The 13922-nt window shown below is 37.9% G+C and overlaps 1 protein-coding gene across 2 annotated transcripts in view; it reads left to right on the top strand.

The window, feature by feature from the left end:
• The window catches only part of disc1 (DISC1 scaffold protein), a 48206-nt gene that overhangs the window by 4550 nt on the left and 29734 nt on the right, over positions 1-13922 (top strand). For both annotated transcript variants that reach the window (XR_008605968.1, XM_055029875.1), the window contains exons 2-9: positions 954-1759; positions 2398-2467; positions 3791-3947; positions 4265-4349; positions 4651-4883; positions 8181-8235; positions 11399-11501; positions 11678-11866. Coding sequence is in view for 1 of the 2 variants with exons in the window: in XM_055029875.1 (XP_054885850.1) it covers positions 954-1759; positions 2398-2467; positions 3791-3947; positions 4265-4349; positions 4651-4883; positions 8181-8235; positions 11399-11501; positions 11678-11866 (1698 nt within the window). In the remaining variant the exon portion in view is untranslated. The remainder of the gene's footprint in view (positions 1-953; positions 1760-2397; positions 2468-3790; positions 3948-4264; positions 4350-4650; positions 4884-8180; positions 8236-11398; positions 11502-11677; positions 11867-13922) is intronic.

The following is a 13922-nucleotide window of genomic DNA, read 5'->3' as shown; positions in this document are numbered from 1 at the left end:
AAACAAATAAAAGTCTGGATGGCCCTGGGTCTTTGTGTCCCCCTTCATGCTTACAGTATGTGTAACCATTCTATGTAGTATATGAATTCAGATTTCAAGGATTCTTTGTTTTCAATCTATTTTTAATTTGAGACAAATAATCCCCCACAAATTTACCTCCTCTACTCTCTTTCTAGAGCCCACTAGAAACAACCAATCAGAGCCATAAGGCTCTGATTGGCTCTTAAGGCTGTCAAACACAATCTCTTGTGGTTATGCTGCCCTTAAACTATAATAGCTTGTTATGAATCCTAAGGCTAGATAGCATGGCAACCAATGACGGCAGAGAAGTGGGTTTCCTATAACCTTAAGTTGATTCTTGGCCATTAGCACATTGAGCAGCGAGTACATGAGGGTGATTGACAGTGCTAAGACTGTCGTCCAGGCTCTGATTGATTGTTTTTGGTGCATTTTCTCAAACGGTAATAATTCCTCAAGGATTAGGAGGAGGAGATTGTACTTTTCACAGATTATTTGTCTCGCAGTTTTAACAAATAGTTAAAATTTCTATTTTATTATTTTTTTACAATAATTACAAACTGCATTATTTACATAATCTGGAATATTTTCTCTCGGGTTAGATGATTGTTGTTCTGAGCAGAACAAACGGAAGAAACATTTTTCACTTGGCCACTTTTTCATAGAGAGGCGTGTTTTGGTTTAAAATATGACTGTGGTATTTCCCAACAGCTGCAGCTGAACTGTGGGAAATGTTGCACAGCAGCACAGCTTTTTTTTTTTTTTCTTTTATCCAGACAGTGATGCAGGGCTGGAAGAGTCCAGTTAAAGTAAAGAACAATGTAATGCTCCAGATTTTCAGTCTTCCATGTTGCAGTTTCTCCTTCCATGAGCTCATACTTTATCTCCCACGTGAACCTATTGCCCAGATTAATGGTTAATCTCTGCATCGACAGGTGGCAAAGTATCTGGGACAGCTGGCAGCTCTGGCCGTAAGAGGCTGCACAGGAGACCAGGGTACATGAGAGGAGAGCAGGCCAGGCTGCAGTGCACTGCTCATGCTCAGGACGAAGAGGAAGACGAAGAAGAGGAGGAGGAGAGCATTGCTTGCATTAGGAATGGAAAATCTGGATGCCCCACTGACATCACTAAAGCAACCAGAGTTCAACAGTTAAGTCAAGCTCCTACCGTCAAAGTGTCTTTAATGAGTGATCTACATCACAAGCGATCCACGTATAGTTCTTCAGAGAGTAATAATTTGGCTGGCCCTTCAAATGGAGTTCAAACCACATCGGATGAACTCAGTCCAAGCCTTCAATCTTCATCTGAGGTCGTTTTTAACTCAAGTTTTAGCTTCATCCAGCAGTCTCTAAACAGCAACCAGAATACAGACTCTGCTAGGCTGCCACAGGAACCAGAACCAACAAATCAACAAGTTAATTTAGAGACAAAAACAGAGGAAATCACCACCAAATCCAGCCAGGTCCATAAGGAAGAACGTTCACATGGTGGGAGATGTTGGCGGGACTGTCTGTGGACTGGCAAGGAGGAAATGTCCCACCTCCCGAACTCTGAGTCCCACTCTCTCGACATAGAGGTCATTTCCTCCCTGTCGGTGGACTCGGACACAGCCTCAGCCTCCTCTGTCACCTCCGGCTACGAGAGCGCGACGCCTGCCACAGAGCAAGGCTGGGACAGCCTGGTGAAGACGTACGACGGCGTCCTGCAGGACTGCCTCCAGAACAACCGCACTTACACCAAGGTGGGTGTAATCTCTCTTAATTCATTTGGTTTAGTGATGACAACATAATTTTTGTTTTGAATTAACTTAACTTATACAATTTTAACTTAACAATATCATTTAACTTGAAGCAATTTGGTTCAATGCCACATTCGTATTTTACGTCTGATGTCATGACGCAAGCTTCACCAGGGACAGATCTTCTATTAACCAGGTACTGCGGTAGTGCAGCACATAACGAGGGCATTGACCTCAATGCAGTCGTTGCAGGTTCAATTCCTGGCCTGATGACCTTTGCCACATGTCTTCTCCCTCCATTATTACCCACTTTCTTTCTATTTACTCTCAAACTAAGGCCAAAAAAACCCTTAAAAAAGATTCTTTACCGATATATTTGAAGTACAATAAATGATTTGAGTAAGACTGACTGAAATTTCAAGTTAAACCAACTTAATTAATTTAGTTGGATAAACTTAATTGACTCATTTGTTACGGAGAGAAGCAAGTCAATTAAGTTGGTTCAACTATTTTCTTCTTTCAGTGTGTGTGACCGAGTAACTTTGACTTGGCGGTCGCTGCTCTCTCACTCTGACCCATGAAAACCTTTTCAAGACTTTTGACCCGGTATACTCACTGTTCTCTTTTCTGTCCCGTCAAAGATCGAGTCCATGATGTTGAAGCTGCAGAGGCTCCAGCAGAAAGCCATTCTGGATGACGACTACGACGGAGGTGAACTTTTAACCAACGTTTGATGTGATAAATATTAATTTAATAATATGAATAGTCAGGTTGTAGTTGTGGAGGTTTGCTGGTAAGCTGAGTTTGTGTTTTCATATTAAAATTTGCAAAATGAAAGGAGAGCTTTGTAAAGTGCATTTATCTTATTATTTTTAAATTTTGTTTATTCCACGCTGTTTACTTATTTATGCAGACAATTTACAACGGAAACCTTTTAAAGCGAGAGATGCATGGTACCAGGTTTTGAGATAATCAAATCTGATTTAACAAATTATGACTTGGCCCACTTTCAGACACCTCATAGACTTATTACATTTGTTCATTTATCATGTCTGTTCTACAAATATTTATGAATTCTGTTCATTTTTATCTATTTATTCAGTCTTCTAGTCCCTTGTGTAGACATCCATTGCTTCCTACACAATTGGATGTGCACACAATGTTTTGGATGTTTTAATTTCAAACCGAAAAGAACCAAAAAGTCTGCAGAACAAAGTTTATGCTGACATTCACTTTGAATCTGAGTTTGGGCTGCTTGACCAGAATGTTGTTGTTTTTTTTCATCTGCCTGACCTGAAAAAAGTTTTTCAAAACACGACACTATTTTGACCCATTTCTTGAGCTTCGTGACAGAAATAATTCAATTAAAACAGCTTCACTGCTTGATGCACCAAACTCCAAGTCTAATAATTAAATTCTTCTTTGTCTGGAAAGATTTTTTTTTTGACGTCTTTAACAAGCCGGACCAACAAAGATCTAAAAACATTCTTATTCTTAAGAGCTCATGATTGTTATTTTAAATATGTTTTTATTGTTCTTACATTGGTTAATGCTTTTATTGTCATTTTGAAGCACTTTTAAATTTACATGCAAACTGTGAGAGATTTATATTTTTTTGAAGCAGAGTGAACACTTCAGCAATAGAGCTATATAATAGGGATTAGAGCATTGTTCAATAAACTAGAATATGCATTCGAATGAAGCTGGGTTGTCAGATTAAAAGTAATATTTAACTATCAAACGTTATGCATTTATCAAACATAATTTTTATTAAGTCCACATTTCTGCATTGAAAAATATGTTTCTATTAGTCTTCTGTAATTTTATTATCTTAAATGTCTAGTTTTTCTTAACAGTAAGTGGAAATCATAAGCAATATAAATAAACAGGTAAAAACAAATTCACCTGTACAATTTGTTTGTATTGGTGACATAAGTGGTTGAAATAAAAGGAGTTTTACTGCATGAAATGTTAATTTTCTACCCTGACATAATAATCATGTTCTCAAAGTTAATCGGCATTTCACATTTTCAGCTGAGCGCTTTGGGAAGAAGCTGGAGGAGCTCTGCAGAGAGCGCGGCGCTCTCAAACTGGGTTTACCCTCCATGCAGCCCAGCGTTGCCCACTTCCTGGATAGACTCTCGAAGGTGGTGCACAGCGCCCTCCATAGGGAAGACTGCTGTCATCGCAGGTCAGTTTACATCGAAATGATAGTCGTTTTCCATTTCAGTGGAAATAATGTTGACTGTTGAGAAGTGAAAAGCAGCATTTTGCACTGGTTACAGCCCACTGCAGATAACATAACATTTATTTGGGCCTGCCATAGCATTACACAGGGAAGAGCAGTCACTGCTCTATCTCTATTTTTCTTTTTTTTTTTTAATGGGGCTTTACAAATAGTGGGTAAAGTGACAATGAAAATTTAATAGTGAATTCTGAAAACAGATGTCCTGGGATCTGATTTTTGTGCTTGATGATTTATGTTTTTTATTGTTATTCTTTTGGCAGAGAGAGATCAGAACCAGACTCAGTGGAGCAGTCTGACCCAATGCAGCGGAGGGATCACTTGATTCAAGAAAAACATCAAGTTGAGGTAAATGCAGTACAGATTATTTAATGTTTGTCCTTCCTCGGGTCGGTGGGAAAAAAAAGCCCATCGATTTTCTGACTTATACTAACTTATATTTCAGTTTTATTGACCAGATTTATAGGTTAACACAAGCAAATGTCACTTTGTTCTCAAAAATACACGACTCTTAGTGGCATACTTCTTTACATTTTGATTTACTTTCACTGCAAAATGATAAATTTTTAATTAAATAATGCTTAATTTAATTGTATTTTTTTAAAAAAACAGTGCAGCTGATGATTATTCCGGTGCAATGTGTCACCAGGAGGAAATTGAGAAGCTGCAGACGAAGCTGGTGCAGCTGAAGGATCGGAGTCGATATCTGGAGCAGCTGGTCCAGCAGGAGGAGCAGCGGGCCGAGGCCGTGGAGCTGGAGGGGTCGGTGCTGCGGAGCTGCACCGTGGCCCAGCTCCGGGACATGAGCCACACCCTGCAGGACCTCATCTCGTCTGAAAACCGCACACAGATCTCCATCTCTCCTCCACCTTCAACGCTCAGGTCAGGAACGTAAAGGGGAAGAATATTTCACCGTGTGGCAGCAAATTTTGGTGTGTAGTTTGACAAATTTCTAAGGAGAAAGCTGGAAAAACTGAACTTTTTTTTTTATTATTTGTTCTGCTAACCAGAGCATCTTTCAGGAGATGAAAGATGCTCTGTGATTTTAAATATGTTACTAATGCCCACTGAAGTATCTAACTGATTATTAAAATAATTGCCAACTAATTTAGTAATCGATTGTTAACTGGAGTATATGGATTCAAAAAAATGCAAATTGCTGAAAAAAGAAAACGACACTTTGAAAGTAGTAATGACAAAACTGTAAAAAAAAAAAAAAAGTCTTCCCCCAGAACTTCTCAAATAATAGTTTTAGCTCCACCTGGCTTAAATTGTGTAAATAAAAATCTCCTTTTAACGGCCTAATTATTAATCATTTAATCAAAAAAAAAAAAAAAAAGAGCAACAACAGAGTCTCAAAACTAAGTGTTTAATTTCATATAAATACATCTATTGATGGATTCAGTAATTATCTTCAAAAAACTATTTTAACTATTTAATTAAATCTTCCTAACAAAATAATGAAAGTTGTATTTCAGAATTGCTGAAGCAGAAATACAGTGACTAGAAAATCCTTCTTTTCAAATTTAGTCACATCACAATCACAAATATGTCAATTTATTGATGTTCATCTTTTGCTGAAATTAGCAGGTTTTTCTTCTGGAAGTTTGTAAGACCTGGTGTTGATAGCATCACGCTGTAGCTTTCAGAAACATAAAATATCATTCATATATACAATTATATAACTTAATGCAGCATTAAAAATGGAGATTGACATCAGAACAAAGTTTTTGAATGACTCTTGCTTTTTTTGATTAAGTTTAAACAATTATTATGAAATAGAATAGAATATACCTTATTGATCCCCCAGAGGGAATTGCTTATTTGTTGACAAGCTACACAATCTTGTATAGCTTATTAATATTTAAGGCGTTAAATATGACCATAAGAGATCACATTTATAATATATACCTAAGAGTGTTCAAGTAATTCAGTATGACTGAATATAAGTAAATAAATGACAAGCACACACATGCAAATATGTTAATCTAAAAAATGATCTAGTCAGGGGGTAACTGCAGTATCTTTAATCTGCCTTTAGGGGACACCAGAGAGCTGTGAATGTCACTGACAAAACAAGCTGCACTTGTACTTTCCTCTTTGTTGTCTTACAAGATTTCTCACGTCTACAACAGCTTATTTGGAGGAGATTTTTATTTGTTTTTTCCTTTCAGTTTTTTCCTCCAATAAAATAAATATCATAGTCAAGTAGATTTTTTTCCCTCAAAAGGGTAAGACTGATTATTCTGAGAATCTCACATTGGCATTAAACCAAATCTAAAAATCTGAAAGAAATTTTTGATAATGTTTTCTATTAAAATCTAAAAAACAACAACAACAACAAAAACCCAACCAAACAAAAAACAACAACAACAACAACAAAAAAATGTAATTTGATGCAGGCACATCAAAAAAACAAACAAACAAACAAACAAAAAAAAAAAAACAGGCAACAGTTGGGTGAGACCTGAAGAATAATTTGTTTTTCAGGCTGAGTGAGAATGCATTAAGCAGCACCGAGTTATTTTATTTATTTATTTTACCCAAAGCGTCCTCTGTGCTGCCAGCCTTCTTCCCTCACACCTGCTTGCTCCTGCTTTGAATTTTAATGGTTTTTCTCAAATGCTAATGATTACTTTGCATCTCATCCTCAGAAGTTAATAGCTTGCGAAGCAACCCTGCGGAAAGCCCCTCTGTCTTGACACTCGTTACAAAGACATGTAAATTGTACTTATTGCGTTCTGCCGGTGTGACCCACCATCAGGGCAATAATTTGATACCTGACACATCGCCATCACAAATGCAACACAGTTATCTGATAGAAATCATGGTTTCTGACTGGATACCGACACGACTAACTCTGAGCTCTTCTTTTTCATGTCGAGGTATTTCTAATGGCGGCAGATTAGAGTATTCATGAAAAAGTTGTTGTCCAACAGATGATCATTTTGGAACATCAGCTTGAATAACATGCAAAGGGCACAACAGATTTTTGTGATATGAGAAAGCTGGGACTTCCTCAAGGTGAATGTGTTGTGCTTAATGGATTTTATGCTTCATTTTCCTCATCTTCTAATTAATTTATACCGCTGTCACCATATAAAGTCACCTTGCATATTTGTTCTCTGTGCATGTTTAGAGACGTATAATCTATGTGGCCTTTGCCCTTCAGATTTGCCAGAATCGTGTAAACACTCGATTCAAATCGAGGCGCTAATGAAAACACACTTATAGGCAGCAGTGGTGAAAATGTGTGAAAATCACACTCATGCAAAAAACACAAAATTTAGTAAAATTACATTTGTTTGGAAATTGAACACCCATGTTAGAACTTTTTTCCCAAATTAATGAAACCACTTAAAGTTTTTTTTTTTTTTTTTTTAGTTCCATTTATCAAGCTAATAAGCAGGCAAACAAATTTTAAATCAGCAATACATGTCTTCCAAACTCCCTGGATTAAAAATGACATGACATAGAAACCCATTTGTCTTAGCTACTCCTAAAAATGGGAAAGACAATCCATACAAGTTGTGGAATTGCTGCAAAAAGTTACCAGTTTAATTTAAAAATGAAAAACAGTTAGGACTGTGACAACAGACTGGACTCATGGACTCAAGTTCATTTTCCAGTCTTTCACCATTAGAAGTGGGAAACCAAAGCAAACCAGCAACTTACACTGGCAACATACATCTAATATAAGTCAAAAAATATGCAGCTCTTCTTTGTTGTTGAACAAATCATACCAGCGGGCCTGATCTCTGTCAAACCCGTTCTTCTCAGAACCGTTGACACTTCTGATGGTCCAATTATCTTTTCTGCCTTGGCATGCTTCAGCTAGACACATCTGATGTCTTGACAATGCAGAGTTCAGGCCTAAATCTGACGAAAGCCACGTTCATTAGCTTCAGGAGGTAATGATTGAGCTATTCAGCAAGACTAAAGACGATTCTGGTGCAAAAGAAAGGATGAAAATGCAAAAAGTGCCCTATATCCACTGTAGAGTGGAGGAACTGTCGTGATGTGGGACTGATTGTCTTTCAAATCTTTAGCATCATAAGCTCAAATCAACCTAAAATGATGTCCAAAATTGTAAATAAGCTATTTCCTAAATTTCACAATTTCGATTGATTTAATTTGAAAAGAAAAATATTTATTTGTATCCCTACACATTTTGTGCAGACTCCAGGAACAGGAACAGGCGCTGAACCTTTCCATGAAGGAAGCTACAGCCAAGGTAACCTGATTTTTCTTCCTTGAGCTAACCGGGATTGACTGAATGTGAATGAAAACCTAATGAATTGTGAGTCAAAATAGACAACATATGTCTTGTGTCAATGTCTGTGTGCTCACAATGCGTACTGATGTCAGAGTTGTTTTTTTTATCTACTCTTTTTGATCTGACAAGGCAGTGATTTCCTCAGTTGTGTGCTGGAGTCAGAAGCAGCAGGATATGCCATTTCGAATAAATTCTCCCCTTATTCACTGTTTCTCTAAAGATAAAAAGAACTAAAAGTATGAGAAATAAAAATGAGAAAAAAGGAAAAGTTGGGAATCTGGTCGGTATTGAACCTTTTCAACTACATCACTTAATCTTTCAAGGCGCCATGTTGGTCGTTGGAAGTGAGGGACGGTGTCATGCTGAGAAACGCGTGCTTGCCACGAATTGCAAGCCCTGTCGCGGGAAAGCGCATCGCTCTAAACTCTTGCAGAAAATGGACTGAAATATGACAGAAGAGGCAACTTTTAAAGATATTTGTAACATTACCATGTTTCTTAATCATGTAAATTCTAAAACGGTGGGTTTTATTTCGCAGATGAAGTAAATACAGTTTTGACACCTTTATTGAGACATATGAGTTGAACGTTTTAGTCAGTGTCTGATGAATGTTTTCCACTAATGGTTTGCAGTTTTCCGCTTTTTCTTTCAACACCATAATAACTTAACACATGACAAAACACAGGCCCATTATGTAGAAAATGTGGTATCACCCCTAACTGTCCAGACTATTAATATAGAAGGAGATGCATTTTAATTTCTGAGGCTACCAATATCTGCATCCCCTGTCTATTGTCTTATTGATATGAAACTTATACCAGTAGCTCATAGAATAAGTGTGATAAAGCAGAAAAGGTGAAATCCCCTTTAGTTTTCTTATTTCTCCAAGTTAACAGGAGGATGCAATTTTTGGCAAAGCAAATTTTTACCTTACCAATATTTGCATACCCTATCTATTTTCCCCAAATATTGTCATGTTGATATGAAACTTATACCAGAAGTTCATAGAACAAGTGTGATTATGTAAAAAAAAGTTTTTTCACTCTTAACTCTTTATTTTTTTCAAGTTTGGAAGGGAGAAGAGAGACCGATGTCATGTGCAAAGGGTCAGTAGTGGTGCTTCTGAGTGACTATTTGGTAAACTAAAGCAAGCAGAAACAAATAACTTTGAATGGTTTCAGGACAGGAAGAGGTGTCAGTCTTTTCTATGTGAAGCGTTTTTCTCCCGTCACATTGTCCTTCAGAAACCCATCATCAAATCGCTGGTTGATGCTGCAGCTGCACTTCAAAGAAACCTAGAAGCTCTTCACAAAGAGACACTTCTACCACGGTTACCATTGTTGTGTTGGAAATGGAAAGTTTGCTTCTTAAATTAAATATCCATCATGCTGAAAACGGCACACCTGCTGTGACAAAACGATTACAGGCATGAAAGTAACCCCGGTTACTTTCATGGCCTCCCTCTGTTGATTTTTTTTTTTTGCAACAAAAACTGGCAAAGAGCTGCATGTTTTGGAAATTAAATCACAAGTGTTCGAATTTTTACAGTTTGAAAGGCACTCCAAAGTTGTTTCCAGTTCGTAGAAATTAAATTATTCAAGCCTGTTTTGCCGGATTTCTATGCGAGGAAAACTCCCTGGAGATGTTTTGCCTTTGAAATACTAATCAGGACGACATCCTCTCAGAAAACTGTGTCAGATTCAGGAAGAAAAGAAGTGGGAATATCCAGTTCGAGGTGTAAAAACAGTCCCTTAAAAGAAGGAGGTGGACTGTGGCAGTAATGCAGTACTACACCAAATATTGCAAAAATATTTCTGGTCTGGTTTCTTAGTATACTTGGAATAAGACAAACTAACTAAAAAGTAACTTTTCAAACACACAAGCTCCGCTGGCAGATTATCTCACTTATAACATAGGAAAATGTCTTCTAATAAGTGAAATAATCTGCTAGTGTAACTGTATTAAGGAGTTATTGAGCGTCGGACATGTCCACACAAAGATTAGTTTTATACGTACGCATACTCAGGAAAACCGTGTTCACATTAAAGTGCTTTTTAGGGTGTTTTCACACCTAATAGTCTGGTAGACTCTGTTTGACTGGGGATCAAAATTGCAACATTTGTTACATTTTCAGGACTGCAGTTCGCATTCACACTGCACTGTGTCAGATGACTCAAACTAACTGGAAAACTCGTGCCCCCCATCTGCCTGTGGTGGCACTGCACCAAGAACTACTGAAGGAATGGACACAAAAGCCTTATTGATGTAATCTGGGAGTAAACGGATAAAGACTGCTTTGATTTGATTGCCAAAATTACATATAAGCACACGAATATTACCTTGAGGAGTCTATTTATACGTTCCTCTGGAGTCTAGAGGGTGAAACCGTAAAAAGTTTGGCCCCCAGGCCTTCAGTTTTGTAGATGATTTGACGCTCACCAGCAAGCCAAGAACTATATTACTAAAAAAACAAGCTGGTTACACTCAAAACCTTTCCAGTGACTTTAAAACAATTCTGCAAAGAAGAGTGGACCAAAGTTTCTCCACAGTGACTTGTTGGCACATCCAGGGCAATTACTCTGTCCTCATAATCATAACTTAATAACTGCATTTTGAGTTTTCTAAGCTAATATTTGTCAGAGGAAATCCGTTAAGGCCTAAATGCTTCTCGGCTTTGGTCACAGCGAAGCAGTGGTTTAACTGATGGAGCGCGTTAGAGCAGATGGAGGCCAGAATCCTCAGCGGATGGTCAGCGGCTGCATCTCCATCAGCCGCTGACATTCAGCTTCCTTTTCTATTTTTTCCTTTTCTCTCTGGCCTTCCAATGATATCTTTTATAGAGATTCCTCATACCGCTGTCCTACCTTGTTTTGTTCTTTCTTAAAGGTTATAGACAGGTAACACGTTCGAGGTTGATTCACAGCTGCATATTCCAAGCAGGGCGAGCACACAGAAGGACGCAAATACACCCGCAGAATGAGTGTTAAAAATATAGGAAAATGGAGGCAGAGGAGGAAATGAGCATTGCGTCCTGTGGGATACATGTGCCCGCAAAGGTTTTGCTAGTTAGCACCATCCCCCCACTTTCTACTTTCCATCATCTTCTCCGTTTTATCCCCAGGTGGTCATGAGTCAGAGGCTGGGCAGCAGCCTAAGGAGGAAAGTCAGCGAGACTGAAACGCAGCTCTTGGCTCTGCACGAAGCCAAACTGGCGGCCATATCTGGTAACTTTCCACGCAGCTCCACCCCGAAAACCATCCCTGCTACATTACACATCCTTTATTTACCCCATTTACTTGAATGGCTTACCATTAGCCGCACTTAATTACGCCATTAATGATGAAAAAGCTCATTAATGGGCGGTGAAAGCGTAATGTCCTCCTGCGGTGCGCCCGTGCAGGTAATGACTTCGGCTGTGCCAAGGAGCTGAAGGCGGAGATGAAGGCGGTGTACATGGAGCGGGACCGCCTGGAGGCGCTGGCCAGGCGGCTGCACAACCTCAGCTCGGGCAGCAGCCAGGAGCTGGCCAGGATGAAGGAGCAGCGGCAGCAGCTCAGACTGGAGCTAGAGCACAGGGAGGCCCTGCATGGTGAGCACCGCTGGTTACCTGGAAATACTGATTAATAATTACTTCCCCAAGAAAGTAATCCAACTACTTTACCAACTACTTATTTCCAAAAGCAATTTGTTGCCAGGCCTAAGTCTCAAATCTCCGCCTGGATATTTTCTTTAAATGTCCTGAGAGTAAATATACTTGCCCATTTCTCCACAACAACCAAATACCATTTTAACAGACAGTTATTTACAATTTACTGTCTTGTTAAAATGGTATTTCGGTAATAACTCAACATCGGCTGGAAAGCACAACGTCTCATCCTTCAGAAACCTTTGAAATTTTTCAGATGGAGCAAAGTATTGCAAAGTTATGGTAACGCAAAACTGGCTTGTAAAAATGTGTTGTTGGCGACATATTTTGGCATTAATTACTTTTACTTCTCAAAAAACAATGCACAAATACTCAAGGTGCACTTATAAATTGGTCCCGATTTCCTTAATCTTGAAAGATTGGTTATTAATTGATGCTTAGATGTGAAGCTGATCTTCTCCACCAATTTTATCTGCATATAAGATCTAAAAATCAACCACCTTCCTCTTCTAGAGGTTTGACCGACAGACCAGATAATTTTCCAAGGTTTGCAGGTAACAATCTTCATCCCACTGTTGCCAATTCAGTACATTTCTTACTATATTTGGCAACACTTCAGACAAAAAAAAAAATCAGAATCAGCTGATTTTTAACCCTTTAACTGCCCGCTGAACCATATGGTTTAGCACATTTTGGGTCTCTGTATCTCCATATGAGGAGTGCCTAACTTAGCTTAACCTGATTGAGCCATCTCTGCCGCTTGTTTGAGGTACGATATGCTAAAGAAATCAACTACAGGGCACTGTTTCTTCAAATAGTATTCTTCTTCTTCCCCTCTCCAATCAGGAAGTCAGAAACACAAAAAATCTGTCACAAATATTTGTTTAAATTAAAATTTAATGATTATTCAGGAAATTTTGCTGCTTAAATCTTGTTTGCTTTCAGACTCCGAGAGACTTTGAAAGCAACAGTCTGAGGTTTTCTTTAACATAATAACAATAGATGTAGATAATTTAAAAACGTAATTAAAAGTTTAACTTCATTAATTAAAATTTTAAGTTAAATTTGGAACAATTCAGGAGAGGTTAGTGCCAGGAAAGAATCTACTTATAAGACAGAAAGGAGTAGCTAAGTCTATTTTAAGACTTTTGTTGAATTGAAAGCAAATAACATGTTTCTGAATGATTAACAAAAATGTTTTGAACAACTAAAGATGTAGTTAAAACTGAATTTTAACTAAGTTGATTCAGGCTTAGTTAGTCTTTCTCACATTCTGCAGCTATTACCTGCACACAAAATCACATTGACACTTAAGATATTATTACTTTACATTTTTGCTTTCCATTTCCATTTGTTTAACCTGATTGAGCCATTTCTGCCGCTTGTTTGAGGTACGATATGCTAAAGAATTTCAAAACATATTTCCGCCTCAGATATCAACCGAAGCACATTTGCGAAAATATTGTTACTTGTTACAACCATTAACGTGCATTTAATTAAAGAGTTTGGACAATCAAGAAAACTGTCTGGTAAACTATAATGTTGCTTAGTTCTTTCTAATGTAGCTTGAAGATTTTTACAACAGTCTTGCTCAAAAATAGGAAATTATTAATGTCAGAAATATTTTTAAATGCCTTTGTTAGTTTCTTCACCTGACAAGTTTAGCTTTGAGTGGTTCAAAAAGCAAAGCTGTTTTTCTCATCATAAACTGAATAATACTAGGAATAAAATCCATGTTTATGTGGTTAATGTTTATTTCTGTTTGTATTTCAAATATAAATGCAAAACAAGATCTGGTTTGATTCCAGATTCCCTCGTAATATCTTGTTGATGTGTTTTCAGAGCAAGGCACTCAACCCCAGTTCAGTTCAATTCAAAAAGACTTTATTGATCCCAGATAGAAACTAAATGTTGCCGTAACTGACATCATGCAGTACTTTCAAAGAGTCGTCACGGACGGCGATGCAGAACGGATCTATGGAGATATTTTTGGTGCAAA

This window comes from Poeciliopsis prolifica, unplaced genomic scaffold (genome assembly GCF_027474105.1).
Source record: "Poeciliopsis prolifica strain line A6 unplaced genomic scaffold, Auburn_PproV2 SCAFFOLD005, whole genome shotgun sequence".
NCBI lineage: Eukaryota > Metazoa > Chordata > Actinopteri > Cyprinodontiformes > Poeciliidae > Poeciliopsis > Poeciliopsis prolifica.
Note: the sequence above shows the minus strand (reverse complement) of the source record. Positions and strands in the feature narration are given on the sequence as shown.